At 37.9% G+C, this 27,564-nt stretch overlaps 1 protein-coding gene across 1 annotated transcript in view; it reads left to right on the top strand.

Moving 5' to 3' along the window:
* The first annotated feature begins 12,169 nt into the window (after positions 1–12,169).
* Wnt2 (Wnt family member 2) overlaps positions 12,170–27,564 on the top strand; it is a 45,555-nt gene continuing 30,160 nt past the window's right edge. Inside the window, exons 1-3 of the mRNA XM_046422536.2 lie at positions 12,170–13,046; positions 15,093–15,319; positions 20,400–20,677. Of these exons, the coding sequence (XP_046278492.1) occupies positions 12,964–13,046; positions 15,093–15,319; positions 20,400–20,677 (588 nt within the window). The 5' untranslated portion in view covers positions 12,170–12,963. The remainder of the gene's footprint in view (positions 13,047–15,092; positions 15,320–20,399; positions 20,678–27,564) is intronic.

The raw sequence follows: 27,564 nt of genomic DNA, 5'->3' as shown, positions 1-27,564 counted from the left end.
CCTCCTGCCTCAGCCTCCCAAGCCACTGGGATTACAGGCAAGTACCACCACACCTGTCTCTTGTCTAGTTTTGTTATCAGGGTAACAGTTGCTGTATAAAAATGAGCTGGGGTTCTCTTTTTATAAATCTTATTGAATCTGTAATTATTCTTTTTTCCTAGTATTACATGCCTTTTAAAATTTTTTTCCCTAGATGTTTCGTGAAAAACTTGTCTATTTGACTAATCTTTTTTAAGAGCTAGCATTTGTGGAGTTTTTTATTTTGTTTTTGGCATTCTTAATGAATCCATTTCCAAATTTTATAAATTTATATTCTTTCTTATTTTCTTCCTTTTGCTTTCCTGAATTTATTCTTTGTTCTTTTTCTACTTTGAAAGGAGGTTTTGAGCTCATTATTTTACATTGTTCTTTTCTTACATAAGCAAAGCTAAAATTTTTCATCTAAATATTTTTAAATATATTCTAAATATATTTCTATTGTTTTTCCATTTAAAATATTTTATAATTCCTATTATGAATTCTCTTTTGATCAATGAATTATTTATAAATATTTGAAATTTTCTAAACCTGCCTTTTTGAAAAGTTCTCTTGTAACTAATTCATAGCTCCATTGAGTTTCAGCCTGAAAAATAGGGTTAATAAAAGAATAATTCTTTGGTTTTTGCTGAGATTAGTTTTATAGCTTTGTATATAATAAACTTTTGTTAACTATATCATGCTCACTTTAACAGATAACATATTTTAAAATTCTTAAATACATGTTTTATAGCCATTAATCATATAAAATTGCTTGTTATTCAAATATTCCTATAGTCTTACTAATTTTTTGTCTTCATGCTCTATCAATATGTAGAATGTAAAAAATGACCACAAAATCTTCTGCCCCTGCCACCCACCCTACATTCATGCCCTTGCAATAAAATAGAAGGTACATTAAAAAAAAAAAAGGAATCTCTTACTCTACCCCTGCATCTAGACAGGCTACATGGTTTTTTGTTCGTCTGTTCTTTGGTCAATGTCACATTAACAAACATGATGCAGCAAAGCCTTAAAAAAGCCTGTGTGCATTAGAATGTGTGTGCATTAGGGTTTATTCTCTTGCAGTTTGGCTGATCTTTCATTATATGAACTAGTTACAGTAAAGATGAACAGAAAAACTGCCCACTTGGACCAAATCTAAATTTAGACTAAGTCCAAATTTCTGACCCACAAAATAATAGTTAATGAATGATAGCATCTAAATTTTGGGGTGGTGTGTTATATAGCAACCACATACTGATTCAATCAATTACCAAGAGATATGGGTTAGCTTTTCTCACTAATATGTATTTGTCAGTATAATCTAGTATTTCTATTTATTTTTGCTATGAAGATCTGAGACTACATTGTTGGAAATGTAAAATTATTTAAATTTATCTTCAGGAAAATTTTATTTTATTATTATGTGATCAACATTTTTTCTTCTAACATTTTGTCTTAAAATCTAACATTCTATTATAGTTATAATTTTATTCTTTCTGTATCAAGTTCTAATATTTCCTTAAGTGTTATATAAGTAGTTTTAGAAGGAAACCTATCTACCAGCCTATGTATTTAAACAGAGATAAGAAGTTTAGCTTGTTTATGTTTATTGGTCTATTTGCATTTATTTCTACCACCCCATAAGGTTTTTTTTTCCTTTTTTTTTTTTTTTTTTTTTTACTGGGGATTGAACCCAAAGGTGCTTAACCATTGAGCCACACCCCAACCCCTTTTTGTATTTTATTTAGAAACAGGGTCTCACTGAGTTGTTAAGTGCCTGGTTAAATTGCTAAGGCTGACTTTGAACTCAAATTACAGGCATGGGCCACTGCACCCGGCCTCCTTTTCTACCTTCTTTTCTCTGAACTTTTGAAGTTTTTTTATCCAACCTCTTCCTTTCCCCTATTGAACTATGAATTTACATCCTTTTAAATTCTTTTAGAGGTCACCCTTAACAGGGCAACAGTTGCTCTACATGAATTAAAATCTAAAGGGCAACAGTTGCTCTACATGAATTAAAAAGGAGGAAATGTTAACACTTATTCTTTTGTTTTACTTCACCTTAAGCATCTATTCATGTACTTATCAGTATATCATTTGAATGTCCTTTTTTGTGAATTGCAAATTCAAGTTTCTTCTACATTTTATAGTTAGTGTGTCTAGCTTTTTTTTTTTAACTGATAGTTCTTTATGCAGGATAAAAGTCTTCCACTGATTATAGTATTGCAAAATATGTTCTCAGTCTGAGTCTTTTTCACTTTTTTAATGGTATCTTGAAAAAAATTTCTTAATTTTGATTATGTTCAATATATTTCTCTTTCCTTTCATAGTGTTTTTTAAGTTCTACTTAAGAAATTTTTGCTTATGTAAAGATCACTAAGGTATTGTTCTGTATTTTATTCTTGAAGCTTGATTGTTTCAGCTTTCTCATCTAGGTTTATAATCTAGGTAGGGCTCAACATTAATGTCCTTCATTCAGATATCTAGTTGCTCTATGCCCAGATATCAAAAGAAACTTTCTTCTTTATTAAATTTCTTTGTGTTTTGCTGAAATTCAAGTTGGCACTATTTACATGGTATTTTTTTTATTCACTATTAGGTTTTGTTTGTCTATTTGACTATTCTTGCACCCTACCATCCTGCCCCAATTTTTACAGCTTTATAGTAAGCAACCTTGATATCTCCTAGCATAAATCTTCCAACTTAGTATATCTTCAAAACTTCCATGTTTGTTCTAAGCCTATTGCATTTTCATATACATTTTAGAATCAATATCTGAGGAACTTTATCTCAACTTCGAATTTATTTGTTGACAAGTTCCTGGACTTCAAGCCAATAACATATTGGAATAGGACTTTGGTGGACTTAGAAGGGAAAGTGAGTGAGTTTATTTTACATGTGGAAAGAATCTGAATCGCTGTGTCCAAGGGGAAGCCTGGAAGATTCTATCTTCCAGAGATGACAACAATAATATTGTTATGTGCTCTTCTTTGGTGTTACCTTATTACTCCTATCAAGAAGTAGAGTCTATTTCTTACCCTCTTAAATATAGACAGGTCCTGTGACTGCTTTGATGAGATCCAAATGTAAGTTTTAAAGTAACCTGGCAATTTTTACTTTCTTTGTCTAAGGAGTTCAAACCAGCCTATAAGAAATCCAGGTGATGTAGAGGATCACAAGGCTGCCAGACATATGACTATAAAAGCAATATGGGCCCTCAGATTCAACTCTCAGATGAATCTAATCCTGACTAAAACCACTACAACTACATGAAGGATCCCATACATGAACCACCAAGCTGTCTAGGCAACCCACAAAACTGTGAAAGATAATAATTTTAGTTAGTTTTAAAAGCACGAAGTTTTGGGGTGGTTTGTTATTCAGCAATAGATAACTAGAACAATTACATATTTTACTTTTTATTGGTTACCTTGGAGATTATAACTAACTATACTCTTGAAATATATATGTCCATAACATCTATATTATGGATTCACAATGATGCTTTTTTTTTCTTCAGTTCAAATATATTCTAACATCCCTTGAGGATTCTTTTATTCATAGATTATTAAAAATGCATTGTTAGGACTGGACATATAGCTCAGTGCTACATCACTTGCCTATCATGCATGAAGCTCTGGGTTCAATCCCTAGTAACACAAACACACACACACACACACACACACACACACACACACTGTTTAATATCCAAGGATGTGAAGATATTTCTTATCCTCATTCTCTTCTTGAATTCTCATTTAATTTTTTATAACCCAAGAACATACCTTGGATATTGATTCTTTTAATTTGTTAAAGTTTATTTAATTACCTAGCATACAATCCAGCTTATTGAATATTTCATGTGCATTTTAAAAGAATGTACAGTCTACTATTGTAGAGCAAAGTGTTCTATAAATTTTGATTTAATTCATTTGGTTGATAATATTGTTGAATTATTTGACAACTTGATAACTTTTCTATCAATTATTACTGAGAGAGGAGTGTTAACATCTCCAATTAGAAATTGGTGTTTTTTTCTTTCAGTCCTGTTAATATTTACTTCGTGTATTTTGAAGTTCTGCTGCTTAGTGTATACACATTTATTACTGTGTCTTCTTAGTGTATTGACCTTTTTCTGTCATTATGTCCCTCATTATCCTGCATAAATTTATAATTTTCAGCTCTTTTGATTAGTGTTGATACAAACACTAGTTAATCACACTAATCAAAATTTTATCATTTTCTGTCCTTCTCCTTTTTACCTACCTATATTGTTGCAATTTAAGTTAATTTCTTATAGGCAATATCTAGCTGAGTCTTGTGGTTTTAATCCATTCAGATCATCTCTTTTTAAATTGTTATGTTTGGACTATATGTGTTTAAACCATTTTGTTATTTGTTTGCTATTCATTCTCTTGGTTTTTCATCCATTCCACCTTTCTTATCTTCTTTTGGATTTGAATTTTTTGTTTCATTTTAATCTATTGATTTTTGCTCTCTTTTCATAGTTTTAAAGTGATTATTGTAGGAATTATGTTATTCATGCATAATTTTTACAGTCACTTAGAATTAACATTTTACCACGTCAAGTGAAATGTAGAAAGTTTTTACTGTGCAAGTCCCTTTCCTTCCTCTTTATATTGTAGTTCCTCATGTACTATTTCTACATGCAAATGAAAACCCTATTAATGGATATTGCAATTTTTTTCTTCAACCATCAAAACAGTTTCAGAAACTAGAGAGAGCTCAAATAATATTATTATATTACCCATATACCTATCATTTCTCTTGCCATTTCTTCACTCAGATTCTTTAGGTTTCCTTTTTGTATCCTTCCCCTTCTTTCTGAATATTTCCATTAGCAATTCTTTTAGAACAGGATGGCTGACAGTGATTTCTCTTTGTTTTCCTTTACTTGAGAATGTCTTCATTTCATTTTCATTTATGAAGGAATTTTTTTACTGAATACAGAATTTGGAGCTAAAGGTTCTTTTCTTTCAGTGTTTTTAAAAAATGCTCTCCCACATTCTTCTGAACTCATTTAAACCATCATTCCCCTTTGTTTTTCATAAGTATTGCATTATTTGTCTTTTTCTGTTTACATAAGATGTTGTCTATGTCTTTAGTTTTTGGTAATTTTATTATGAGTCTTGGCATTGATTTCTTTGGGTTTATTCTGTTTAGGGTTTGTGAGCTCCCTCTCCCCTAGTACTGTTGATTGAACCCAGTAGCACTGTATAGCTGAATTAGTTTTTAGTTTTTTCTTTGAGACAAAGTCTTGCTAAGTTGCCCAAGGTGCCCTTAAATTTGCAAATCATACTACCTTAGCCTTCCATGTACCTGGGATTACAGACATATACCACCATGCCAGCTTTTCTGAACTTTTGAATCTGTAGTTTATGTCTTTGGCCAAATTTAGGAAGGCTTTAAGCATTATTTCTGAAATTATTTTCTTATTGAATGGACTATTTCTCCTCTCTTCCTAAGATTCAAATGAAATATTGTTTCATCTTGTTGTATCCCTGAGGTCATTTCTTTTTATTTTTTAAACTCTCTGTTAAGTTAGTTTCTATTTACTTGTCTTCAATTTAATTATTTCCTCTGTCATCTCAATTAACTCTATCAAGTGAAATAAGTGCTTCAGTTAGTGTATTTTTCAATTCTAAAATTTTTATGTTTCCTCTTTTCATCTTATATTTCTTTGCTGAGACTTTCTATTTCAAGAGTATTCATCCTTAGTTCCTGGAAAGTTTTAATATCTGCTTTGAAGTCTTTGAAAATTTCAACGTCTATTATCTAGGTAATAGTGTCTCTTGGTTATCTTATTTGAGTTGTGTATTCCTATTGTGTGTGTGTGTGCGTATGTGCGCGCGAGCACATGCATCAAGTAATTTTACTGTATCCTGGGCACTTGGAAAAGAATGTGAAGAGACTCTAGGTCTTGTTTAAATCTTACATGTGGGGAATGCTGATATTCTTGTTTTAGTGTGCCATCAACCCAGTTAAGAGTACAAATTCCCACCAGGCTCTGTAGGTTCTGGTTCTAGATCAGTTTTCAAATCCTTTCCAATGGTATCATGACTTTCTTATGTGCATAAAACCTAGTGGCTTATCCAGGACCTGGGTGGTGGTCTATCCTATAGTTCTATTCCCAAAGTCTTTGGTAGGATCTTCTGGCATATCCATATACACACAGCTTAAAGGGTAAGCACAGGAGTTCACATATAACTTTATCGGATTGTTTCCTAAAGATTCTAATTCCCCATGACTTCCTAGATACTTTTTCTGGTTCTCAAGGACTCCTCTTTGTCTTCTGGTTCTCAAGTGCTCCAGCCAGAAACTTTGGTTTTCATTATCTCACTGTGCCATATGTTTCCTGTAACTGCACACACATCTGGATACATGTTTAAAGAAAAATGAAAAAAAAAAGTCATGGAATTATGTACCACCTTCCTACAACCACAGTTTCCCTGGAGATTTTCCCATCTCTCAGAATGTTAGGCACCTGTAGATCCCTACTGCTGCCATTGTCACTGCTGCTAATATCAATACAGGACTGCCCAGAAGGGTTGCAATATAAAAGAATTGAAGGCAGGCAAGCAGAGGGTTTCTTCCACTCACTCTTTGCTAGTAACCCCTTTCCAAGTCCTTAAATCAAAACTAGTGCACTTCTCTATATACTTTTTCTATAGTTCTCTCTGTCTGTGCCAGGTTTCCACTTGAAAGTTTTGACTGCCTTGGGTCCAGGCTATAGGATCCCAGAGTAAAAACAAACTGGGAGACTCATTACCATTCCATAATACTAGGAATTTTAGTCTTCCCAATTCACCTGTTATTACCATTGTCTTTTCAGAGTCCTGAAAGAGCTTCTTCATGCATTCTGTCCAAGTTTTATGGTTATTTTCAGTAAGAGAGACAGTATAGAGTTTTCTTACTCTGTTTTACCTAGAATTGGAAGTCCCTGATGCTTTTTGTGCTAGTGATATATATTTTTCTTCTATACATTTTAAACTTCAAAAGATATTAAAATCACTGTTTTTACCATCAATATTATTTTATGTTTTTCTACAAATTTACCATTCCTAGTGTTCTTCATTCCTTCTTGCTATTCCATATTCCATCTGGGATCATTTTCCTTCATCCTATTTATTCATCTCTGCTAATAATGGATTTTCTCACCTTTTGTTTGAAAGCTTGTTTGTCTTCATTTGGGGAGGATCTTTACGATGAATATAGAAGTCAAGACTGGCAGTATCCCTTCCCCAAAATATTTATTTAGTCCTATTTTCTCTCTTCTCTTCTTCTAGATCTCCCATTATGTCAGATCTTTTCATTCTATCATACTAATCGTACTTTCTGTATTTTCAGTCCTTTAAATTCTCTCTGTGCATTAACCTGAATTAATATTGACATCTCTTCTGGATTACTAATCCACTATTCTGATTATAGGTAGATAGCACCCCAATCCATCTTTCTAATTTGTAATTTCAGCCACTGTTTTCCTCCCTCTCCCCACTTCTGGATTCCAATTCTTTGTTAAAATTATATGCTCTTTTTAAAAATTTTTTGAATTTTAATTTTAGTTATTTTGATATATCTGATATAAATCAGAATTGTAAATTACTTATAGGTACATTTTTTTATTTTTCTGTCCCTTCCCCCCTGCCCCAGTCTTCTTTTTGGGATCCTTGGTTTGTTTAATTTGATGCTGGATATAATAGATCAAACTTTGAGGAACCCCTGAATGATGCTATGTTCTTCCAAGTGGCATTTTTTTTTTGGCTTACCCCATGGCTTACCTTGTTCTTATCTAGGCTTGGCATTAGATCTTGTTCAGGCTGTTCTTTCATTTTTGCCCCTATTCATGAAGCACAGTCCTAATTCCCTAGTTAAGAGGAAGCAGAAACAACAAAAGAATGCCATCTCATTTTCAAAGGACATTTTCACTGATTATATATTTCCATGTGGACTTTTTATTTAATTCATCATGTTAAAAATGTCATGTCATTGTCTTCTGACTTCCACTGTTGCTGATGAAAAGCCAGCTATAATTCATATTCTTGTTGCCTTGCATTTGATGTATCTTTCCAGCTTTAGATATTTTTCTCATCTCTGTTTTTTAAACTGTTTGATCATGAAGTGTGTAGGTGTGATATACTTTCAATTGAATCTTCATGGGTTTTTCTGACCTTCTTAAATCTACAAATTCATTTTCTGTCATACTGAATGAATTTGGGGATTATTTCTAGAAATGGATATTATTTGCTCTACTTTCTTTCCCTTTTTTCCTGGAATTCTGTGTGTGTGTATGTATGTGTGTGTGTTTGTTTGTGTGTGTGTGTGTGTGGTGTAGTGTGTATTAGGCTGATTGGTATTACACCACAGCAGATCTCTAAGATTCTATTTATTTAATTACTAATAAGTCTTCTCTCTGTTCTTCAAATTAAATACCGTACTGTTAGAAGTACAGATTTTGTAAATTATTGTACTTTTTGTTCTAGGATTTTCTTGTTTCTTGTGACTTATATTTTTCTACTGAATTTTTTCCCTACTGTTCACTCTGACCATATTGTCCTTTAAATACCTGATCATGTTATAATAACTAATTTAAACTTCTTTCCTACCATTTCTTATATCCAGACCATCTCAGCCAGTTTCCATTGACTGCTTTCTCTTAAGTATTGATTACTTTCTTTTTTTCATATATCTAATAATTTTTATTGTAAATTAAACATGGTAGAAAGTCTGCAATACGTTTTTTGGTTTGTTTGTTTTGGTGTACTGAGACTCAAGCCAGTCCCTCACTCATACTACGCAAATGCTCTACCACTGAGCTATAAGCCTGTCCCACTATGTTGTCTTCTTTTAATAAGTGTTTTATTCTTATATAATAAGTGTTTTATTCCCTTGACATGTCCAATTGTTCTTATTCTTTATTAGAACATGTGATATAAAGAAAAAATATTTTAAAATTTTGTTTGTTTTTTTTAAATTGAAAACACTTTTTATTTTTTTAAAAGAGAGAGAGAGAGAGAGAGAGAGAGAGAGAGAGAGAGAGAGAGAGTTTTTTAATATTTATTTTTCAGTTCTCGGAGGACATAACATCTTTGTTTGTATGTGGTGCTGAGGATCGAACCAGGGCCACACGCATGCCAGGTGAGCGCGCTACCGCTTGAGCCACATCCCCAGCCCAAAATTTTGTTCTAAGACACACTCTTTACACTAAAGCATGGTTTTTCTATCATCTCCCCCAAATCAGTAAAGTACTCAATGAGGTCTCTCTACCCTGCTAGGCTGTCATACAGTGTCTCTTAACACTGTATGACATGCGGCAAGCAATCTGTTAGGCATTACAAGGTCTTTCCATGATATGCAGCCCACTTCTTGCCCAAGGACTCATGGTGAACCTCCACGTAGGTATCTGGAGCCCCACTTTTCACAGCTTTCTACTTGTAGAAATACTACTCTGCCAATTTCAGCTGTTTCAGCAGCCTCAAATTCTTCTCTCCTTCCTCAACTGAGACTACTGCTCAGCTTGCATTCTACATCCCCCAAAACAAATGTGCTCTTTAGAAAAACCAAGACATATGATAGGATGTTATGGAGTTCACCTCATGTGTTCTCTTTCTCTTGAGGATCACAGCCATGTGGTGCCTACTCTACAATGCCTGAAAAGATATGCCTTGTAGAGTTTTGCCCAGTTTTACAGTTCTTTTCCTGTTGAACATATTAGATAACTGTTACTCTCTCAGAGCTGCAAACCAACGTTTTTAGTGCACATTAATTTAAATGCACACTTATGATTTAAATGGCTGAAATTAGAACTTTTCCTTTGGTTTGTGAGTAGCTATACTGAAAGTCAGTACTTTCTTCCTACTGCATTAGGAAGAAACCAGTTCAGAATGAAAGACAATTGACTATTTGGTTGAAGAAGTAACTCCATTTTTAAAGGGTGGAGATGGTTTGGTAGTAAATTAGTTCTCTTTCTCTGCCCTGGGAGATTGGACAAACAATGGATCTAACTAAGAAAATAGACTGACTCATTTGGCTGCAACACTATACTGAAGTTACAAGCAAACTAATATGAATCTAAAAAAAAATGGGTTCTATATACTGTAAGTGAATCGTATAGTCAATTCTGATATTTCTCATTGAAGAATAAATCATATATTAAATTCATAAAGAAACTCTAAATTCAGTCTTTCCTTACCTCATCATCTGCTATAGCTAGGCTGAAGTCATATGCAATTTGCTTCATTATTTATTAACTCTTCTTTAGACTGGAAGTTTCCATTGCAAAAGAAGTGAAGTTTGCTGTATCATTCTTTCTTCCTATTTTTTTGGAGCATTTCTCAACTACCTGTCCTAGTGAATACCCCATCTTCAAAAGATACAAAAGAGAACAGGTACAGATGAGAAGGGAATAAAGACTACTGGGTAGGAAGAGAAGTTGTATGGGGCTAAGTAATGGCTCATAAATGAATAGGGGTGGAGTAGGGAGGGAAATGGAATCACAGATCTGGAAGAGACAAGTCATCTGGTCCAGACTGCCTCTAGACAGGTCAGGAAGGGGTGTTTGGGTGGAACTTGTTTACATCTGGATTTAGATTTTCCTGAACTTTTTTAGTCTTTTGCCTTTTACCCAAACTGATTTCTTCTCTGTAAGACCTTTGGTAGTTCCCAGAACCACCTGCCCCAGGATGAAGTTCTTTGGAGCAGATTTAACTAGCTTTGAGAATGGTCCATTCTTTTTTCCAGGAGATCTGTTTCAGGTTTAGGTCATTCCATTGGCCTCCATCAACTGAAGGGCAGGTCTCCCTCAATAATTCCCTGAGCGGAAAGGAAGGGCTTCTCCGCTGATGGTAACGCTCCATGTATTTCTAACACCCCTGAGCTGTGAGGACATGATGTGCTGAGATGGGTGGAACTTCGAATTGGAGTTTCTAATAAAGTTTAAAAATTCATTCTCCATGAGAGAAGCATGTAGCTGCCTACCTTTCCCAACATACACATTCACACCCCTGCTTTATTCACTGCTAGAAGTGAAACTTTGGCAAATTATGGTTCCTGAGGGACCAACCATCTCTTCTCTTCGTCCCAGTGCCTGGATTCACGTCAAGAAGCTGTGGAACGAAAGCAAGTGGAGGTAAATTTTAGCTTATTTCTCTGCTTCACAGAGGAAGGAGGCTCCTGAGCATCATCATAGAGGTACATAAGGTAATCCAGGTTAGTGCTATCGTGCCCCTCCCCCACCAGCATACACACGTACTGAGCAGAAACATGCCCATCTCCCGGCCCTCGCGACCAGCACAAACCGAGCAGAACTTCCCTTGGGTTGCAGCCCAGCGATATGGAGCGGCGTTGGCGCAGAGCCCTGCTCTTCCCCAGTCGTGGGTGGCGCGGTGCTTGTTTCCCTCCCCTCCCTTTCCGGACCCAAACTGGGATGTATCTGGGTCAGCCTGGGAGAGGCCGGACCTGCCAGGGACCGGAGTGGGGGAAGGGGGTGGCGATGACAGCATCTTTCAGGTTTTTGGCATCTCTGGGTTTTGCCTCCTCCAGGCCTCATCCCGCTAGCTCTGGGCTACAGCTGACATTCTGAGGGTCCTGGCCCAAGAGGTGGGCGGGGTGGGGGAGCCCGCCCACCCCTGTGCTTCCTATCCGGACGCCCCCGCCCCAACCGGGGAACAGTGAGGCACCACCGCCCTCACAGCAGCGCATACACACTCCATATTCCCTAGGGCACGCTCCCCAGGCGGGTGGTGGGTCCCCCGCCCCAGGAAAAGAGCAATGGAACAGTTCATGGCCGCTGCGAGTTCCTGGTCTTCCTTCCTTTCCGGTGATAAACGGCGGGGCTACAAGCCAGATGCTGTTCAAGATGCTCCACCCATGGGCCAAGCCCCCCTCTTGGCTCTACAGGGCTCAGGGGCCAGGGTCAAGGGTGCTTTCACCTCCTCAAGGCACCTGGGCTGAGCACCTGGGCAGTGGGAGGTGGAACTCAACCTGAGGCTTAGACCCCGTGAAGGCTTGGCTGTCTTAGGTCCTCCCTACGTGATCTTTTGCGCTTACAGCGCTGGGGAGGAGCTGGATGTGCGTAAAAAACCGCACCTTCCCCAGCGCTTTGGCCAAAACTGCTGGGTGAGGTCCCGAAGGTCAGGAACCCTCCCGGTTCCTCTCCCTGCGAGCTCCCAACACCGAGGAATCCAGACTATATAGGTCTTCATTTCCCAGAGGCCCAGCCCCTCTATCCCCAATCTTGCCCCGCATAGAAAAGGCAGCTCCAAATTTAAAAGTGCTCACTTCCTCCCAATGTCAAGGAGAAAAGAGAAGCAATCGGTTGGAAATCATCTCTGGGTTCTTAAATCCTCTACAGAGTAATGTCCTTTACCTCCCCTTCATTGGGGACTTGTTTGCCTTAGGGAAGCCTCGCCGATCTGGAAAGCACGTTTGGAGCCCACTGATGCTCTCTGGTAGGGAGCTTCCCTAAAGGTGCCTGCCTCCCCGGTGTTCTCAGCCACGCAGAGGTGTTCCTCCTCCCCTGCCTCCCCTCACCCCCAGACATCTTTTGCCATCATTTCATCCACCCCTGTACAAAGCTTGGTGCCCCCAGCCCCGCCTGGCGCAGCGCCCCCTCTCTGGGCTGCGCTCCGCGGGGAGAACGGACAGGGGCGCGCAGAGCTCTTGCACTGCCTGTGCTTGCTGTGCCTGGGGAATTGGGCTGTGGGCGAGGCGGCCCGGGCTGCCCTTTATCGCTCCCTGGGCTCGTCTTTTGAAACTTTATCAGGGAGTCTCGCCACTCGCAGCAGACGCGAGCGAGCAGGGGGCGGGGGCGCGGCGAGGCGCCGGCAGCCGTGACGAGGCGCTCCCGGCGCTGAGCGCTTCTGCTGGGGCACGCATGGCGCCCGCACACGGAGTCTGACCTGATGCGGACTCAAGGGGATTAATATGAACGCCCGTCTCGGTGGAATTTGGCTCTGGCTCCCTCTGCTCTTGACCTGGCTCACCCCTGAGGTCAGCTCTTCATGGTGGTAAGTCCATGCATATCAACGGGGAGTGGATTTTTGGGAAATGGGAGTGGGGACCACACTGGTCACACAGACCTCTCCAGTCGATGCTTCCCTGCAACCGTGGCAGTTGTGGATTCGGCCTGAGCCCCCACTGCTGCCCTCTTATTGCTCCCTCCTTTGCTTTTCTGGAAACCCATTTCGGCTTTGACAACTCCAAAGAATCACATGCCCCCTCGAATAAGATCCCTAATGTTTGATTATTTGGATACAGCTGAGCTAGCGACAGCAAAATCGGCCAATTTCTTATCTTAGCGAGTCTCTTGCTCTAGCAAAGGCGTGTGTGTGTGTGTGTGTGTGTATGTGTACTTCATCTTGAAAACTACAACCTCCCCCCCTCATACCGCGTCCTCAAAAAACTGCCTTAAGATAAAACAATTCAGTCAGTCAAGGATTGTAGAGTCCAAAGCCTGTGATTTTGTGTTATTTCCCGTCCTTCCACATTCCTGATGTTTCACCCAGCAAGGCAGAAGAACATGTTGCTGCCTCCAGGTAGAGACTATCACCTTGATGCAAACTACTAACCCTAAGGTATCTAAGACATTATGCTGTTCAAAACTGTCACCTTGAGAGTCTTTTGTTGTTCAGTTGATATGCTGATCTGTGATTTATTTATTTTGCATAATGATGGAATGTTGAATGGTAACAGGTCTTAGCATCATTAAAAGTACTAGATTCCCGCCCCATCCAGACTCTTCCCTATCTTTCCACTTGCTGATCTTGGAAAGAGATGGAATTGAGAACTGTAACTTCCGTGCACCTGAAAGTTTCATAACAGACATTAAAATAATGATTCAGAAAGATTGGTTATCATGGGCTATTTTCTAGACTTTGGCAACAGTAAGGAATGTCAGCCAAATGAAATGCTAAAGAAGAGAACATTTTAGGAAGACACTGGAGCTCTTCAAAGGAGCAGGGAGAAGTACTGATGAGAAGGCGGTTCAATTCCTTTTTAAGCTCATTCTGAACACTAAGACATTTAGCCTTTACATTGCTGACATAGGATCAAAGATTGATTTATCAGACTGACCATTTTTCAATAAAATGACCATTTCTGTTTCCATGAGTGTATAAACATTATTTATTGCTCAGGCATTTTGTCACATTGTCTCTCAGCTGTCACTTATATATATTTTTTGGAAGTCACAGCTGTAACGATTTTATGATCATATAAAATAATGAAAATACAAGAAAAAGACATTCTCCTTGTTTGATCGCTTCAAAAGACACCTATGGCAGCTTGGGTTTATATAAAAGGTACCTTTCTAAACATTTCACAACTAATAGAGAACATCTGGGTAGAGATGATGATGTAATTTTTTGTTAAAGTTTCTTTTCAAAAAGTACTTTATGGAGCTATAACACTGTTTGCTTCTTCCAAACATTTAGTGTCCTTAATAACAATACAAAGAACTTTTTTTTCCCCTAGGTTTTCTATGCAAGCCAAAGAGAGCTAGAAAATGGAAATATTTAAAGAGTTTTTTTAGTAAGGAAAGAGTGGCATGTGTGTGAGCACAGTATGACATAAGAACCCAGCAGGTGTTGATTAGACAGATATAGACGGTTTATTAGACATTAGGTCAAATGAATAGAGCAAGGAGGTTTTAAAGATCAGCTTCTCCCAGAGCCAAGTCCAGACACACTGGTCACTGAGAGTAAAGCCTTCTTGGAAGAAGTTCTGATGTGTTCTTCCCAAGACACACTGCCTCTCCCCGACTCTGCTTTCAGCTTCCCAACTGCAGACCTTGCCTCTGTGACCCTGCCCTGAGCATCATCTGATGGTCCCTGCTTCCTGTCCAAGAGACAGTCACCACTTCATTTGGGGGTGTCTTCCACATCACTCACCACACTTCTCTTGCCTGCTTTCCTACTGATGATAATTAAGTAGTCCTTGCTTTTCAATATTACCAAAAGAATAAGGAATCCATATTTAAACCCTGATTTACTAGGGAACACTGAGCCTCGCCTAGCTGTTTATGTTGTGCTCACTTCTGTGTTGATCCCCCACAGGTACATGAGAGCTACAGGTGGTTCCTCCAGGGTGATGTGTGACAATGTGCCAGGCCTGGTGAGCCGCCAGCGGCAGCTGTGCCACCGACACCCAGATGTGATGCGTGCCATTGGCCTGGGTGTGGCTGAGTGGACAGCAGAGTGCCAGCACCAGTTCCGCCAGCACCGCTGGAACTGCAACACCCTGGATAGGGATCACAGCCTCTTCGGCAGGGTCCTGCTTCGAAGTAAGTTCATTCCCCACTCCTGCCTTATCCCTGCTTCATGGACTTCTCCTTACACACCCCTGCCCTCACTTGGTCTTTCAAAGGTCCTGCTCATCTTTTTCTGCATCCTGTTTAGTCAGTTTGGTGCTGTCTAATTTTACAGATGAGGCCTGGAGAAATCAAGGAACTTGTCTAAAGCCTTATGGATGCCAGTCCTAATGTAGGAATAGAGTACCTCAGGCAATAGTCTTTTTACTCTTTATTATTTCAACCCTGCCTGTCCCTCCAGGTTCAGATTTTGTCTCCAGAAGGAAAGTGGCAGCCACAGGACTCTTTTCACTTCTGTCCTTAACTTTCAGAATTTGAACTTTCAGGATTTGAATTTTGAGCAGGTCAGGGTCGAATGCTCAAATCTTGTATTAGCCAAAGATTGTCATCATTACAAAAAATACATATTGAAAATGTCTTTTAGAAACAAAGACAAATCACACCTCACCACTTTTTGATCTTTCAATTTGGCTACTCAGACTTGCATTGCTCTGTATCCAAATTAGACATTATTTTCAATAGGTTGTCTATTCCATAAGGGAAGAGACTAGCTTGTATTCCTGGTGCCTTGCTTGGAGCAATACACATTGTAGGCCCCACTCATTCATTACAGTGAATGACTGGATGAACTTGTAGTAAGCACCTGTTATTTTCCAGCTACATACAATTTTTTTATGGAAGATCATGAATAAATAAATTTATTTTTCCTTGGTAGGAAACTTAGACATTATCTAATTACAAAATAAACTTCTTCAGACTTCCAATATTGAAAGTAGCTCACTAGCTAGTACACAACCAGAGAACAAACACTAGATGCAAATCAGATTTTACATCCAAATTTACCCATCTATTAACCTGGCATTATGAGTATTCTCCAGGAAATAGCACAGCTCATTTACTATTAGGAAATCAGACTGAAAACATGAAAGGTTACATGCAAACCCCAGCAAAAGGGAACTTTACACTTGTTTTTGCCCACCCCCACCCCCATTCCTAAGAAATTCATCTGGGCTGTGCACTTGGTAATGCTTAACACAGGGTGTTTCTATCATGTAATCATCACAGCCCCAGGGTTTTATGAGGCCAAATGCATAACTGAATGTCTCTAAAATCCCCCAAGGGCGTAGTACTCTCACTCTTAGAGTATCCCTAAAGTTAATTTACTGCGATATTCTGCAATTTTATTCTCTAGTTTAAGAACTATATTCTTCTGCATTCCTTTTGGAGTTTCGATATGACATCGCAAATTTTTGAAAGGATAATAGTAAATTTCAGCTTCATGGAATTTTAATACTTCACCTAGATTAGCTCACCAGTGAATCAATTGAAGTGCTAGGCCTTGTCAAAAAGAATTTGCAAATATCTAGAACAAGTCCTCTTGTAATATATTATTTTCAGGGTCTAAATGTTTAAGATGCATGAGATTTTTCATTTTCAAAGTGCTCCACAACCATTGTTCAATGATTTCTAATTGAATGCACTTCTTCTTTATAAAATGATCACTTCTCACTTTTAGATCCGTTAAGATGTCTCTATATAAGAAAAAAAAAACAAACCTCTTTCTATCACAAATCAGAGAAAGCAATTTTGATTTGTGATCCCAAAGATGGTATTTCTGCCAAAGCTGGGGATTCATTCATAAACTACTTTGTAGAGCTGCTGAGAGAGACAAGGTGAGAATTGGAGGCAATGGATCTACTCTGACCTACTCTAAGGCCTCTGGAACACAAGAGACTTCAACTTGTGTCTCCTCCTTCAGAGGAGGCTAGATACTTTTCCAAAATACTCAGAACTCAGAACCTTCAGCCACAGAGTTTCTTTCCATTCTTCACTGAAGGCCAGACTCCTTTCCGGAATGTATGCAAACTTCTGTGACTGTCAATGAGGTTTTGTGTTGGTTGTGGGAGGACTGAATTTGGCCTAAAGCAGCTGATCTTGGAAATAATCATGAAATTCCAATGAGGCTATCCAAAGATTTTTTTTTTACTATTAATTGCTTGGAGGGAAATTTACATCTAAGAGCTATGAAGAACTCTTCTCTGGAAACCTAAATGTGCTCCCAGATGAATAGGAAAGGCAAAGGGCAGCACCATTATAGGGAGAACATGAGAGTTACTAAAATATCCCATGACCATGGAAAATGGAGAACTTTCACCTCTTTTGCTGTAGAGAGCTAGAGTAGGATGAAACAATTTTTAGGAATATTTGTGATTTATTCTTTCAACAGACAGTTACTAGTCATGGGCAGAGAAAACCCAAACATTTTCTTAGAAGAATATACCTCCAGAAATCTAGAACAGGCCTCAAGAAACAAAAGGTGATTAGGTCTCATCCTTATAAATTAAAAAAAAAACAAACAAAAAAAAACAAAACCAAAACATCAGAACAAAAATTGTAAAACAGAGTAGAACAACCAACCCATGATCTTCCAGAAACTCCAGTTTCTAGTGTTTGTCTTACCAGGGAATAATCTCCCAACCCAAACAAAAACTGTGCCTATGCACTTAATAGACATTGTGTGATTTATCTTAACCCCCAAATAAGAGAAACTTCAATAGTGACACATGAGGAAGTACAAATATCACCATTTATATTTGGATTTTGTTGTGCTTTGTGATGGCCTTACAAAGAATCATTTTTTTCCCCTTAAGAAGAGGCCCAAGATCAAAATTTGTTTTGTTACAAAGCCAACTCTTGAAATGTGCTACTATTTCACACATAGCATTTTAGTGATTCATCCAAAACACTTAACTGAAAACATCTTAAGGCCATATCTACATCTGGAGGTAAAACGAAAAGTCGAGTCAATGTGCTAAATTTTTATTTAAATAAATAAAAAACCATAACCATTTAGTAATATATTTGAGTAATAAATTATAAGATATTCAGAAAAGTGATAATTTTCCTTTTGTAATTATTTCTAAAATGTATCAGATTGTGATTTTTTTTTTTCCTTTTAACCAACAAGTTAACGTGATTTTTTGCAGGTTACGTGAAAATGAACTTTGTTCCTAGAAAGTATATCTCTAACTGCTTTTAAAATACTGTCTGGTCACTAATATAGGCTCATCTACAGCTTTCATTCCTTTCCCCTAAAAGACTACTTCCTAAGACTTCTTTTCTCCTTAAAAAAATAAGAACAGTGTTAAATATATATAGGAATTTCCCCCCTATTAGTGTCTCTAAACATGGACACCATACTCTAAATACAAAACCAAACTTCAGAAGATAACTGGGGGTAACTATAAACAAGGTATTTTCCTAAACTTTAAAATGGATATAATACAAATTTTAAGTATTCAAAAGCTACTACCTGAATTAAGCCACATTTGCGTCTATTAGTCACCTTTTAAACACAACAACTCAGTTCCACTTAGAATATCTGCAATCCCTATAATGTGAGCTGAGACCCTTTAAAACAGCTCCCAGGACCATACATTCCTCTCTGGAGAACACAACCTGCTACCTATGGCAAATATTCCTCTAATTGATTTTACCTAGCTATAGGGCACGACGGATTCCTTTTTTGATGGTTAGAGGTTTGGGGGAGATATTTTCTGAAGGCTGAGGTAAGTGCCATTTAATAGGCTGTAGGTATGTTTTCCTTATTTTTAATAACGAGACTAGCAGAGCGAATATTGCAAGGGATGTATAATAAATTTTAGCACTGAATGACAAACGGAAACAAGTAGGGCTTCGATGCGAAAAGGTGGTTTGTTCTCCCAGCTGTGTGGTTCAAAAAGTCACACTCGTCTTGACATATTGAATCACCAAATGCTTCTCTGCTTTTTGCCTAGCATTGGCATTAGTTCATCCAGCTTCTATTTTGATTGTTAATATATTTGCTGCAGAACCATTAATAAAAAGGCATGCTAATAACAATGAAATACAGCTCCACTTGAAAAACGAGGTGCACACAGACCCTAAAGAGCCTTATATCTGTCACTATACCACAACACGGTGTTATGAGTTACTACAGATTATTAAAATAATTTAATGTAGTTATTGCACTGAAATATGTCCCTTTCAGCCTGTAAGTGAAAGTAGCCTGCTCTCTAATAAAGAACAATTCTAAGAAAGTACCCCAAAGGGTTCTTGCCCAAGTCTAATTATAAGCGGTAAATTTGTTTCCTTCCAGAAAAACCAAAGAAAAGCTTTTCACTCTCTTTTACCCAATACCAGTGATTAGTGCAGGTGTTCCAGAAGAAAGTAAATTCACCTTAATAGTTAGACATAGTATGTAACTCGAGGATATTGCATATTGCCTTCAACAATCTCTCAATTACTTGTGAAAGTTGATGTCAAGCCAAAGCTCTCCAGTGTTAACACCAGGGGCTGGTTACTGCCTGAATTCTCTTCCTACTTCAGCCCCCATTTTTTTGAATTCAGTATTTCAGTGTCTGTAATTTAAAAGCACATGGGTGTCCTCAGTAGGGCCTGGAGGTTTGGAAGGGTTTTGTTCAGATTTGTTTTGCCCTGGCTGACCTTGAACTCCTGGCATCCCAACTCAGCCTCTGGTGTAGCTGAGATAATCATGAGCCACCACACCCATCTCAGAAGGTTTTTGCCCCCAGGGAAGCTGTGATATCCTGAATACCAAATTACTGATTGAATGATAGAATTGTATAATTCACACTGTATTTTATGAATGAAGAAACTAAGGCAAGAGATGCCACACTCCACTATTATAGGACATTTAGGGTTCAAGGTGAATGTTGGGCATGTATGCAGACAAAATTCATTAAAACCAGAAGCTGGGTGAGGCCTTCTTTTATATATATATATATATATATATATATATAATATATATATATATATAAAATTTGTATTCAAGAAGAGTGTCCTGACAGATGTCTAAATTGAAGATGGAGATTATTCATATTTAAAAAGAGCCTTGGCTGTTTAAAAGTGTCCTTCCAGAATACCGGTACCTTCTGTTTAATGGCAGAGGATGTCGGAGGCCCATCGAGGATTAAAAAAGTCACCCACCATATGAAAGATATTCAGGACTAGTGCTCCCAGACCACTTTTAAGAAAAGCATTTTTGTTTCAGGTAGTCGGGAATCTGCCTTTGTTTACGCCATCTCCTCAGCTGGAGTTGTATTTGCCATCACCAGGGCCTGTAGCCAAGGAGAATTAAAATCCTGTTCCTGTGATCCCAAGAAGAAGGGAACCGCCAAGGACAGCAAGGGCACCTTCGACTGGGGTGGCTGCAGTGATAACATTGACTACGGGATCAAATTTGCCCGAGCATTTGTGGATGCCAAGGAAAAAAAGGGAAAGGATGCCAGAGCCCTGATGAATCTTCACAACAACAGAGCCGGCAGGAAGGTATGGGAATGCAGCCATGCTCATTTTGAGGACCGCATGGTAGCATGAGTCACTTAAAGCTTATCTTAAGCTTTCCTAGAGAGATAAAATGCTGTGTAGTCACAACTTCCCACTACCCACCCCCCACCCCAGGCCAGAGCTGTTTGTCCTAAGGAAAACCACCAACAGGCTGAGAGATTCCCACCCACACCCCACCTTCTTTCCCATAGCTGATCTGAAGGAGTCCACCCATTGCTTTTGGCGTTATGTTGAGTTGAGGGTTTTATGATCCCTCTGGATACTATCATCAGGCAGTAGATATATTCTGTGGGTTAGGATGACAGTGCTTTCATTCCATATAGCAATGACACATCCAGTGTTTGTTTCTATGGGATGTCAAGATCCAGAGCATCTTCTCCTGCACTTATCATGAAAGTAATTCCTCAGGCATGGTTTGGTGGCTTCTTCTGGACTCAGGGATACTCTCTTTTAAAGCCAAACTCAACTCCAATTCATCAAAGTCCTACTAGGGACCAGAAACCCACTTCGTGGTTTCTGGTAAGAGGACCAGGGGAAGACATGTTTCCTATCCTTTTATCCTGACAAACCTCCTGGACTATGTCCGGTCAGTAGTCACTCTCTAACACCTATTTGTTAGATGAGGAAACTGAGGCCCTCAAGGTGAGCTGATAGGAAAATCAGGACTAGAACTCAGGTTTTGACTTCTAGTCCAGGGATGCTTTGACCTAGAATTAAACCATTTCAATGCCAATATTCAAATCCATTTACAATCTATGTTTCTCTATGTGGTGGCTTGGCTAGAATCACAAAAGAATCTGGATACTGCATTTCAGGCCTTTGTGTAGAAGGCATAAACTGGCTGAACAAACAAGTATTTGGTCAAAACCAATATAAAATAATCTGATTGCCAATGGGAAGAGATAACCATAATTTGTCTTTTATCAACACAACATAAAAATGTGCATGATATTAATATATAAAGAAAAATCAGCATAAAATTGAAAGGCCCCCAGGGGGAGCTTTAATAGGAAAAAGAATAGAAAAGAATGCAGATCTGTTTGGATGAAAACCTTTTTACTAGGCTCCTGGAGAGAACAAATCTCATTTAAAGGAAGTTGGAACGAAAGAATTCTTGCTTAGCAGATGGAGTAAAATGAGTGTGGCCTGAACTGTTTACAAATAGTAACTTTCTTGAACTTTGAAAATCAACATTCCTTATTTTCATGAATTTATGAACTTATAGTGATTACTGCCAAGAATATAGACTACGGTTGAGCAATCCTACAACTATTGGTAATTGCTGTTTGTGCAATGGTTTAGATAAAAAATAATTTGTATTGACCTTTGTTTTGACACTGATAGTGTATATACAAGTTATAAAGTGTGGTGTCTTTGATAGGAGTGTGCTGCTTAATTATTCAAACAGAGCATATAGTTAGATTTCTCTGTTTGGAAAGATGAAGGCATATGGTCTTGCATTGTATCCAAAAGAATCCTGACTTATCAAAATAAATGTTAATTTGTTGTAATAGGTCATTAGATAATGAGTGTTTCAACTCTTCAAGACAATAGGTCTTAGCTATTATATTCTAGGCCCTGAATAAACAGAACTTTTAATGTAAATCACATGATTGTTCACTGTGTAGAGGTGAACAGCTGTCAGACCTCAGATATTCTCCTGCCTACTCTGCAAAACTTAGGAGGCTACTTTTGATTGGAATAAAAATGCACACGCTGACTTTTTAAAATGTGGCTTTAATTAATGGTGGGTGGGCAGACTTTTTCAAGGAGATGCATGATGTCAGTGAATATGAACTTTAATGAGAGTAAATGTATTGAGATAAACATGCGTCTCTAATTCTCTTCTTGCGGTCATCAGACCCCCAGTTCCTACTCCCCCTTCTTACCAGCAGAAGGTCTGTGGAATCAAAATGAGAACAGGCTGGGCTTGTGTTTGAAGGCAGGCCTCCTGAGCTACGCCTCCAACAGGCCCAGGCGGCAACATCAGTCCTTGTTTTTTTTCCCTTCACTTTCTTCTTCTTCTTTGTAGTTTTTAGTATTTTCCAAATTGCCCAATATGTACATCTTCTACTTTTCAAACTGGGAGTGGTGATGGTGGAGAGACCAACATATTTAAAAGAAGAGCCGTCTATTCCAAGATTGTTCTATTTGGCCAATGCTAAAAGTCGGAATTCAACATTGCCATTCATACCTGGCCTTAATTCCCCCCAATACTTGAATGGTTTCATTTATTTATGACGGTGGCTTGTTAGAGCACCCTCATGTGTTTCTATGCCGTATCATCATTTAGATCCTCTGTGCTATAATATGGCTTAATTTAATCACATTTTCAGTGGAATTCATAACTTTTTTTTTCTTCATGTTCTCTTGAGACTCATCTTTGATTGAGTCTAGTAATCCACTTCCAAATAGAACCAAAAAGATAAGTCTACCTGGTTTGAAATCACATACTCTTTCAAAAAGGAAATTCCACAGCTCCCCCCAGCTGTTCTAAAGAAGCCATGCTACAAAAACTTCCAAATTGTATCTTAAGGAAGGCTTAACTAAATTACAAGCAAATGGTACCTGGCCAATATCCACCACTTGTTCCCTTTCATGATTTTATAAAGGGCTTTTAAATTAGTCAAATCTTTCCTCTAAGATAAAATATCATAATTTCTTAAATTTCCCTAAGAGAATCTATACAAAAATAATCCATGTACCAAATCAAATACTGCCCATTTAATCACTCTAGAAATTTCCATGATAGTAAAAAAAACAACATAAAAACATTTTCTCAAAAAGTTTTCTTACTCTAGTGAAAACAGAAATAACATTTGAGATCAGACCCACTTTAATATTAATCTTGCAACACCAGCTCACTGAATTTCAGTTGTTTTTATATGAACTATAAAAAGGTAATGTGTGGGGCTATGAGAAGATAAGTGTAAGGCAAATGACACAGAAACTGGCCTATAGTAGGTGCTCAGTAAAAACTAATTCTTTTCCCATTATTGAAATGATGGTGGTTTGTAATTCAGGCAAGAAATCCCAGCACAAATCATTGTGAACTGCTACTTGGAATCAGTTTGATTGTTCCATCAGTCACTAGACTCATCTTATGTGCAATCCACACATTTATAAAAACAGGCAGATACTATTTTCTAATTTATAAAGTACCATCAAATGTTTTATGATAGGCTTTGCTCAAAACTCTTATAGGAATAAAAATAGCATTAGTAGTTCTACTTTTCAGATGAGAAATGGCTTTAGAGGGATGAAGTGAGTAACCCAGGGTCATATAATCATGAAATGTTGGACTTAGGGTTCAAACCCAATTGTGTTTGCCTGTGGGCACTCCTCTACATTTCTTTATTGTCTCCCTCCCTGGAGAATCTCTATGAAAAACAAACAGTATTTCTATATTTAATAAAAAGAAGAATAAACAGTAGCTGCTGCCCTTAAAAGGGGATTACTTTTTCCCCTTTATGTTTCTTCACATATTTTATAGAATGAATATCTATTCATGTTTAACAACAGGGGGAAATGTTGTTTAAAAGCTGAAAGAATTAACTGCTAGTCATTGTGAGCATGTGCAAAGCACCTTGGCCTTATTTGGGGGATTCACAGAATGTCAACTAATGGCACAGCAAGTTCTCGAGTGCTGTTCCTCTGTGTTGTTGGACTAAACTTGGCTCAACAGATAATTTTCTAAGGAATCACTTTGGGGAAGTCACTATTTTTGGTTCTAATACAGATGCAAAAAAGAATGAGACAATGAAGCCCCTTACCACAGGAAACCAACTTTTAATCAGGGATACAAGTGCAGGGCAGTCACAAGGCAAACTATGCTACCTGGTATCATGGTAAAATCAGTTAGAGGGACAGTGAGCCAAGGAGACAAAGGATGTGTCACAAGAGAACTGGGTGTTTGAGCTGGAGATGAAGATTTCCCATGACTGAGACAGGGAAATGCTTTTCAGGCTAAGGGACTGTATGACAAAGGATGACAGTGGAGCAGAAAGTGCTTCATAAAGTTAGGAATGATGGGGGCTCAGGGGTGGTGGTCAAGACAGAGTTAAGGGGACTTGAAACATGATTCTCAGCCAACTCTGGAGAATCTGAAATACCATCTAGTGACATTTAGATGTCTCTGAAAAGGCAAGAGAAAGGCACTGCATCGTGAAGACTTAAATGTTCAAGTTCAATTTTTATGCAACTGTTGATTTCTCCGGAGTCCAGTTTGAAAGAGTAATAGAGAACAAAGTTCAAACCTTGTATCATATATTTGATTAATGACTTACAAAGTAGATCTACTAGGAAAATTGTGAAATTTCTATCTCCCTGAATTTCAGTTTTAGCCTTCAATATGATCTGATGTAGTAAGCTTCCTGGTGTTTATTAATAATCAGCATATGACACCTCTATTGATATTCATATTTAAAAATAATGGTTAATATTCTTATTGGTCACTCTACTCATTAGGAATTCTTAGCTACAGAAGTTATCTTAACTGAGACAGTATAGAGGGCAGGGCTCTGGAATCAGAAAACTAGCTCTGGTGTTGTGTAAAACCTTGGGCAAGTTACCCTAGTTAGGGTGCACAGATGCATCAGGTTTTAACAAGTCTAAAAGCTAGATACCAGTATTTTCCACATTTTGCATATGAAGAGACAGGGGTTTAATAGAGTGACCACAATTAGCAAATAAATTGACATGATCTAGAATTCTAATTTAACTGGCACCCTGTATTTTTTATGGGAGAAACTCATAGGAGGAGGGGCTGCAGAGTTTCTTCTTGCATGCTCTGCCCAAGAAGTACCCCCAAGGTCAATTCTTGGCAATAGTAGGGCCTCTGAGTGAGGCCCTCTTGTGTGCTGGGACAGAGCAGATAGTTCTAAGTTCCATCCACAAGAAATGCCTCCAAAGTAAACAGAAAATGAATATTGTACAAGATGTAAGTGCAACCTTACAGGCAAGGAAATCTGAGTTCTAATAAAGACTTCAAAGAGTAGATCCCTTGATACCACTTGAAATAACTAATAAAGAAGTAATGGGTCTGACCTCAGAGAACCAGAGTATGATTAAAACAGAAATATACTCTTAAAAGGTAAGGAATATCAATAGGAAATAAAATGATAAAACCACACTGGACTATAGAGCCAGGCTGCATTAACTTCCTATTCTTCCTAACCCTCCCTTCAATAATCTTGAACATCTTTATAGGCACAGATTGCATTTAGCAGATATATGTTTTCTGATTGGTCTCTTTAGGTTATAAAATCAATTCTGCCAGCTGGGCACAGTGGTGCATGCCTGTAATCCCAGCTGGTTGAGAGGCTGAGATAGAACTAAGTTCAATGCCAGTCTTAGCAGGTTAGCAAGACCCTAAGCAACTTAGGGAGATCCTGACTCAAAATAAAAAAAAAATAAATAAAATAAAGGGCTGGGGATGTGGCTCAGTTGTAAAAGTGCCCCTGGGTTAAATCTCCATTATGAAAAACAATCTGTTCTGCCAGCCTCATTCCTGTCCTGTTGGACCCCAAAAGAGTATATACTTGGTACTGTAGATCTTCATATATCATGTGAACAAAAACTAACCAGAAGTAAAGTCCCCAAACAGGGAATAACTCTTAACAAAATTGTTACAGTTTCATGTAAAGTTCCAAATTAATGGAAAATGTTTCTTAGACCTGCCTCATTAGTCAATTAGAATTATTATATACGTGGTTAGTCGATGGTAATGTTCTTGAGTTTCACAAATATAAATTCCACACCTTATATTTTCTAGCTAAGCCCACCCACAGTCACTGTTTTTAAAGGATGACAGTGCTCAAGAAAGCACAATACTTTATTGAAGTTAATAAATGTTTGCATAAGCAAATCAACTGCACAGTTTGCTAATAAATACTCCTTGTTTTTCCAGTTCCAGAGCACGAATAGTTGAAGGGTATAAATTGGTCCAATTTTCAATAACACCTATCTTAGAGATGTGGACCTGTCAAAAGGATTTAATTGTTAATAAATGTAGCTGGCTTTGAGCCAGCATCTGAAAATTAAATAATATATTTTTAATGTGTATTTCCCTCAGGAAATCTGATATGAGACCAGAAACATGTTAGCTGCTTTGTGGAATACACCCAACTGAAAAGTGAAGTACTAACACCTTTTCAAACACTGAAGTTCAACTAAATAGTGTAATTTAAACACACCATGTAAATATCTAAAATAAAAATAAATACTTTTTTTAAGAAAAGATCTAAAATAAATTCTAAATAGGAGTTCTAAGGCAAGGTCAGTTGTTACATTGGCAAATATTTCACACAATATAAAGTGGGTGGCCTGTTGCTCTTAGAAAAGAATTAGTATGTCACAGTACGGCATCCATAAACTCAGCCAAATGCAGGTACCTACTAGAAAAAAACTTCTTATGCTCTGCAAATAAGTTGAAGAAACACCCCAGAAGCTGTTTGGACTCAGTATTCAGAAAAGTTGACTTCGGAAACCATAATTTCATTCTTCTTGGGAGAAGTTTGTCTTTTTAACTGGCAAAGTAATTCTATTCAACAACATTTAAATAGGCAAACATATATACAAAATTATAGGACTCACTGAATTCTGGGAACATGAACTTTGGGGGTTTGAGAACCCCTGTATGAGAAACACTAGAGAGTGAATTAGCACAGATTTTGGTGTTGGACAGTCTGTTTGACTTTTCTCTCTGCCTGAAGGCTTCTACTTCTAGGTGTTTCAGTATCCTTATCTGTAAAATGGGGATAGTAAGAATATATATTTTATGTGTTTGTGTGGATTAAATAAAATAGTGAATATAAAGTTCTTAGCATGGTTTGACATATGGTAACAACCTAATGAATGTCATGCCTCAT

The sequence above is a fragment of the Marmota monax genome, unplaced genomic scaffold (assembly GCF_021218885.2).
Source record: "Marmota monax isolate L192 unplaced genomic scaffold, Marmota_monax_Labrador192_F-V1.1 WCK01_AAM20220418_F8-fsc00027, whole genome shotgun sequence".
NCBI classification, from domain to species: domain Eukaryota; kingdom Metazoa; phylum Chordata; class Mammalia; order Rodentia; family Sciuridae; genus Marmota; species Marmota monax.
The sequence above is the reverse complement of the archived record's forward strand: the minus strand, read 5'-3'. Positions and strand labels throughout refer to the sequence as shown.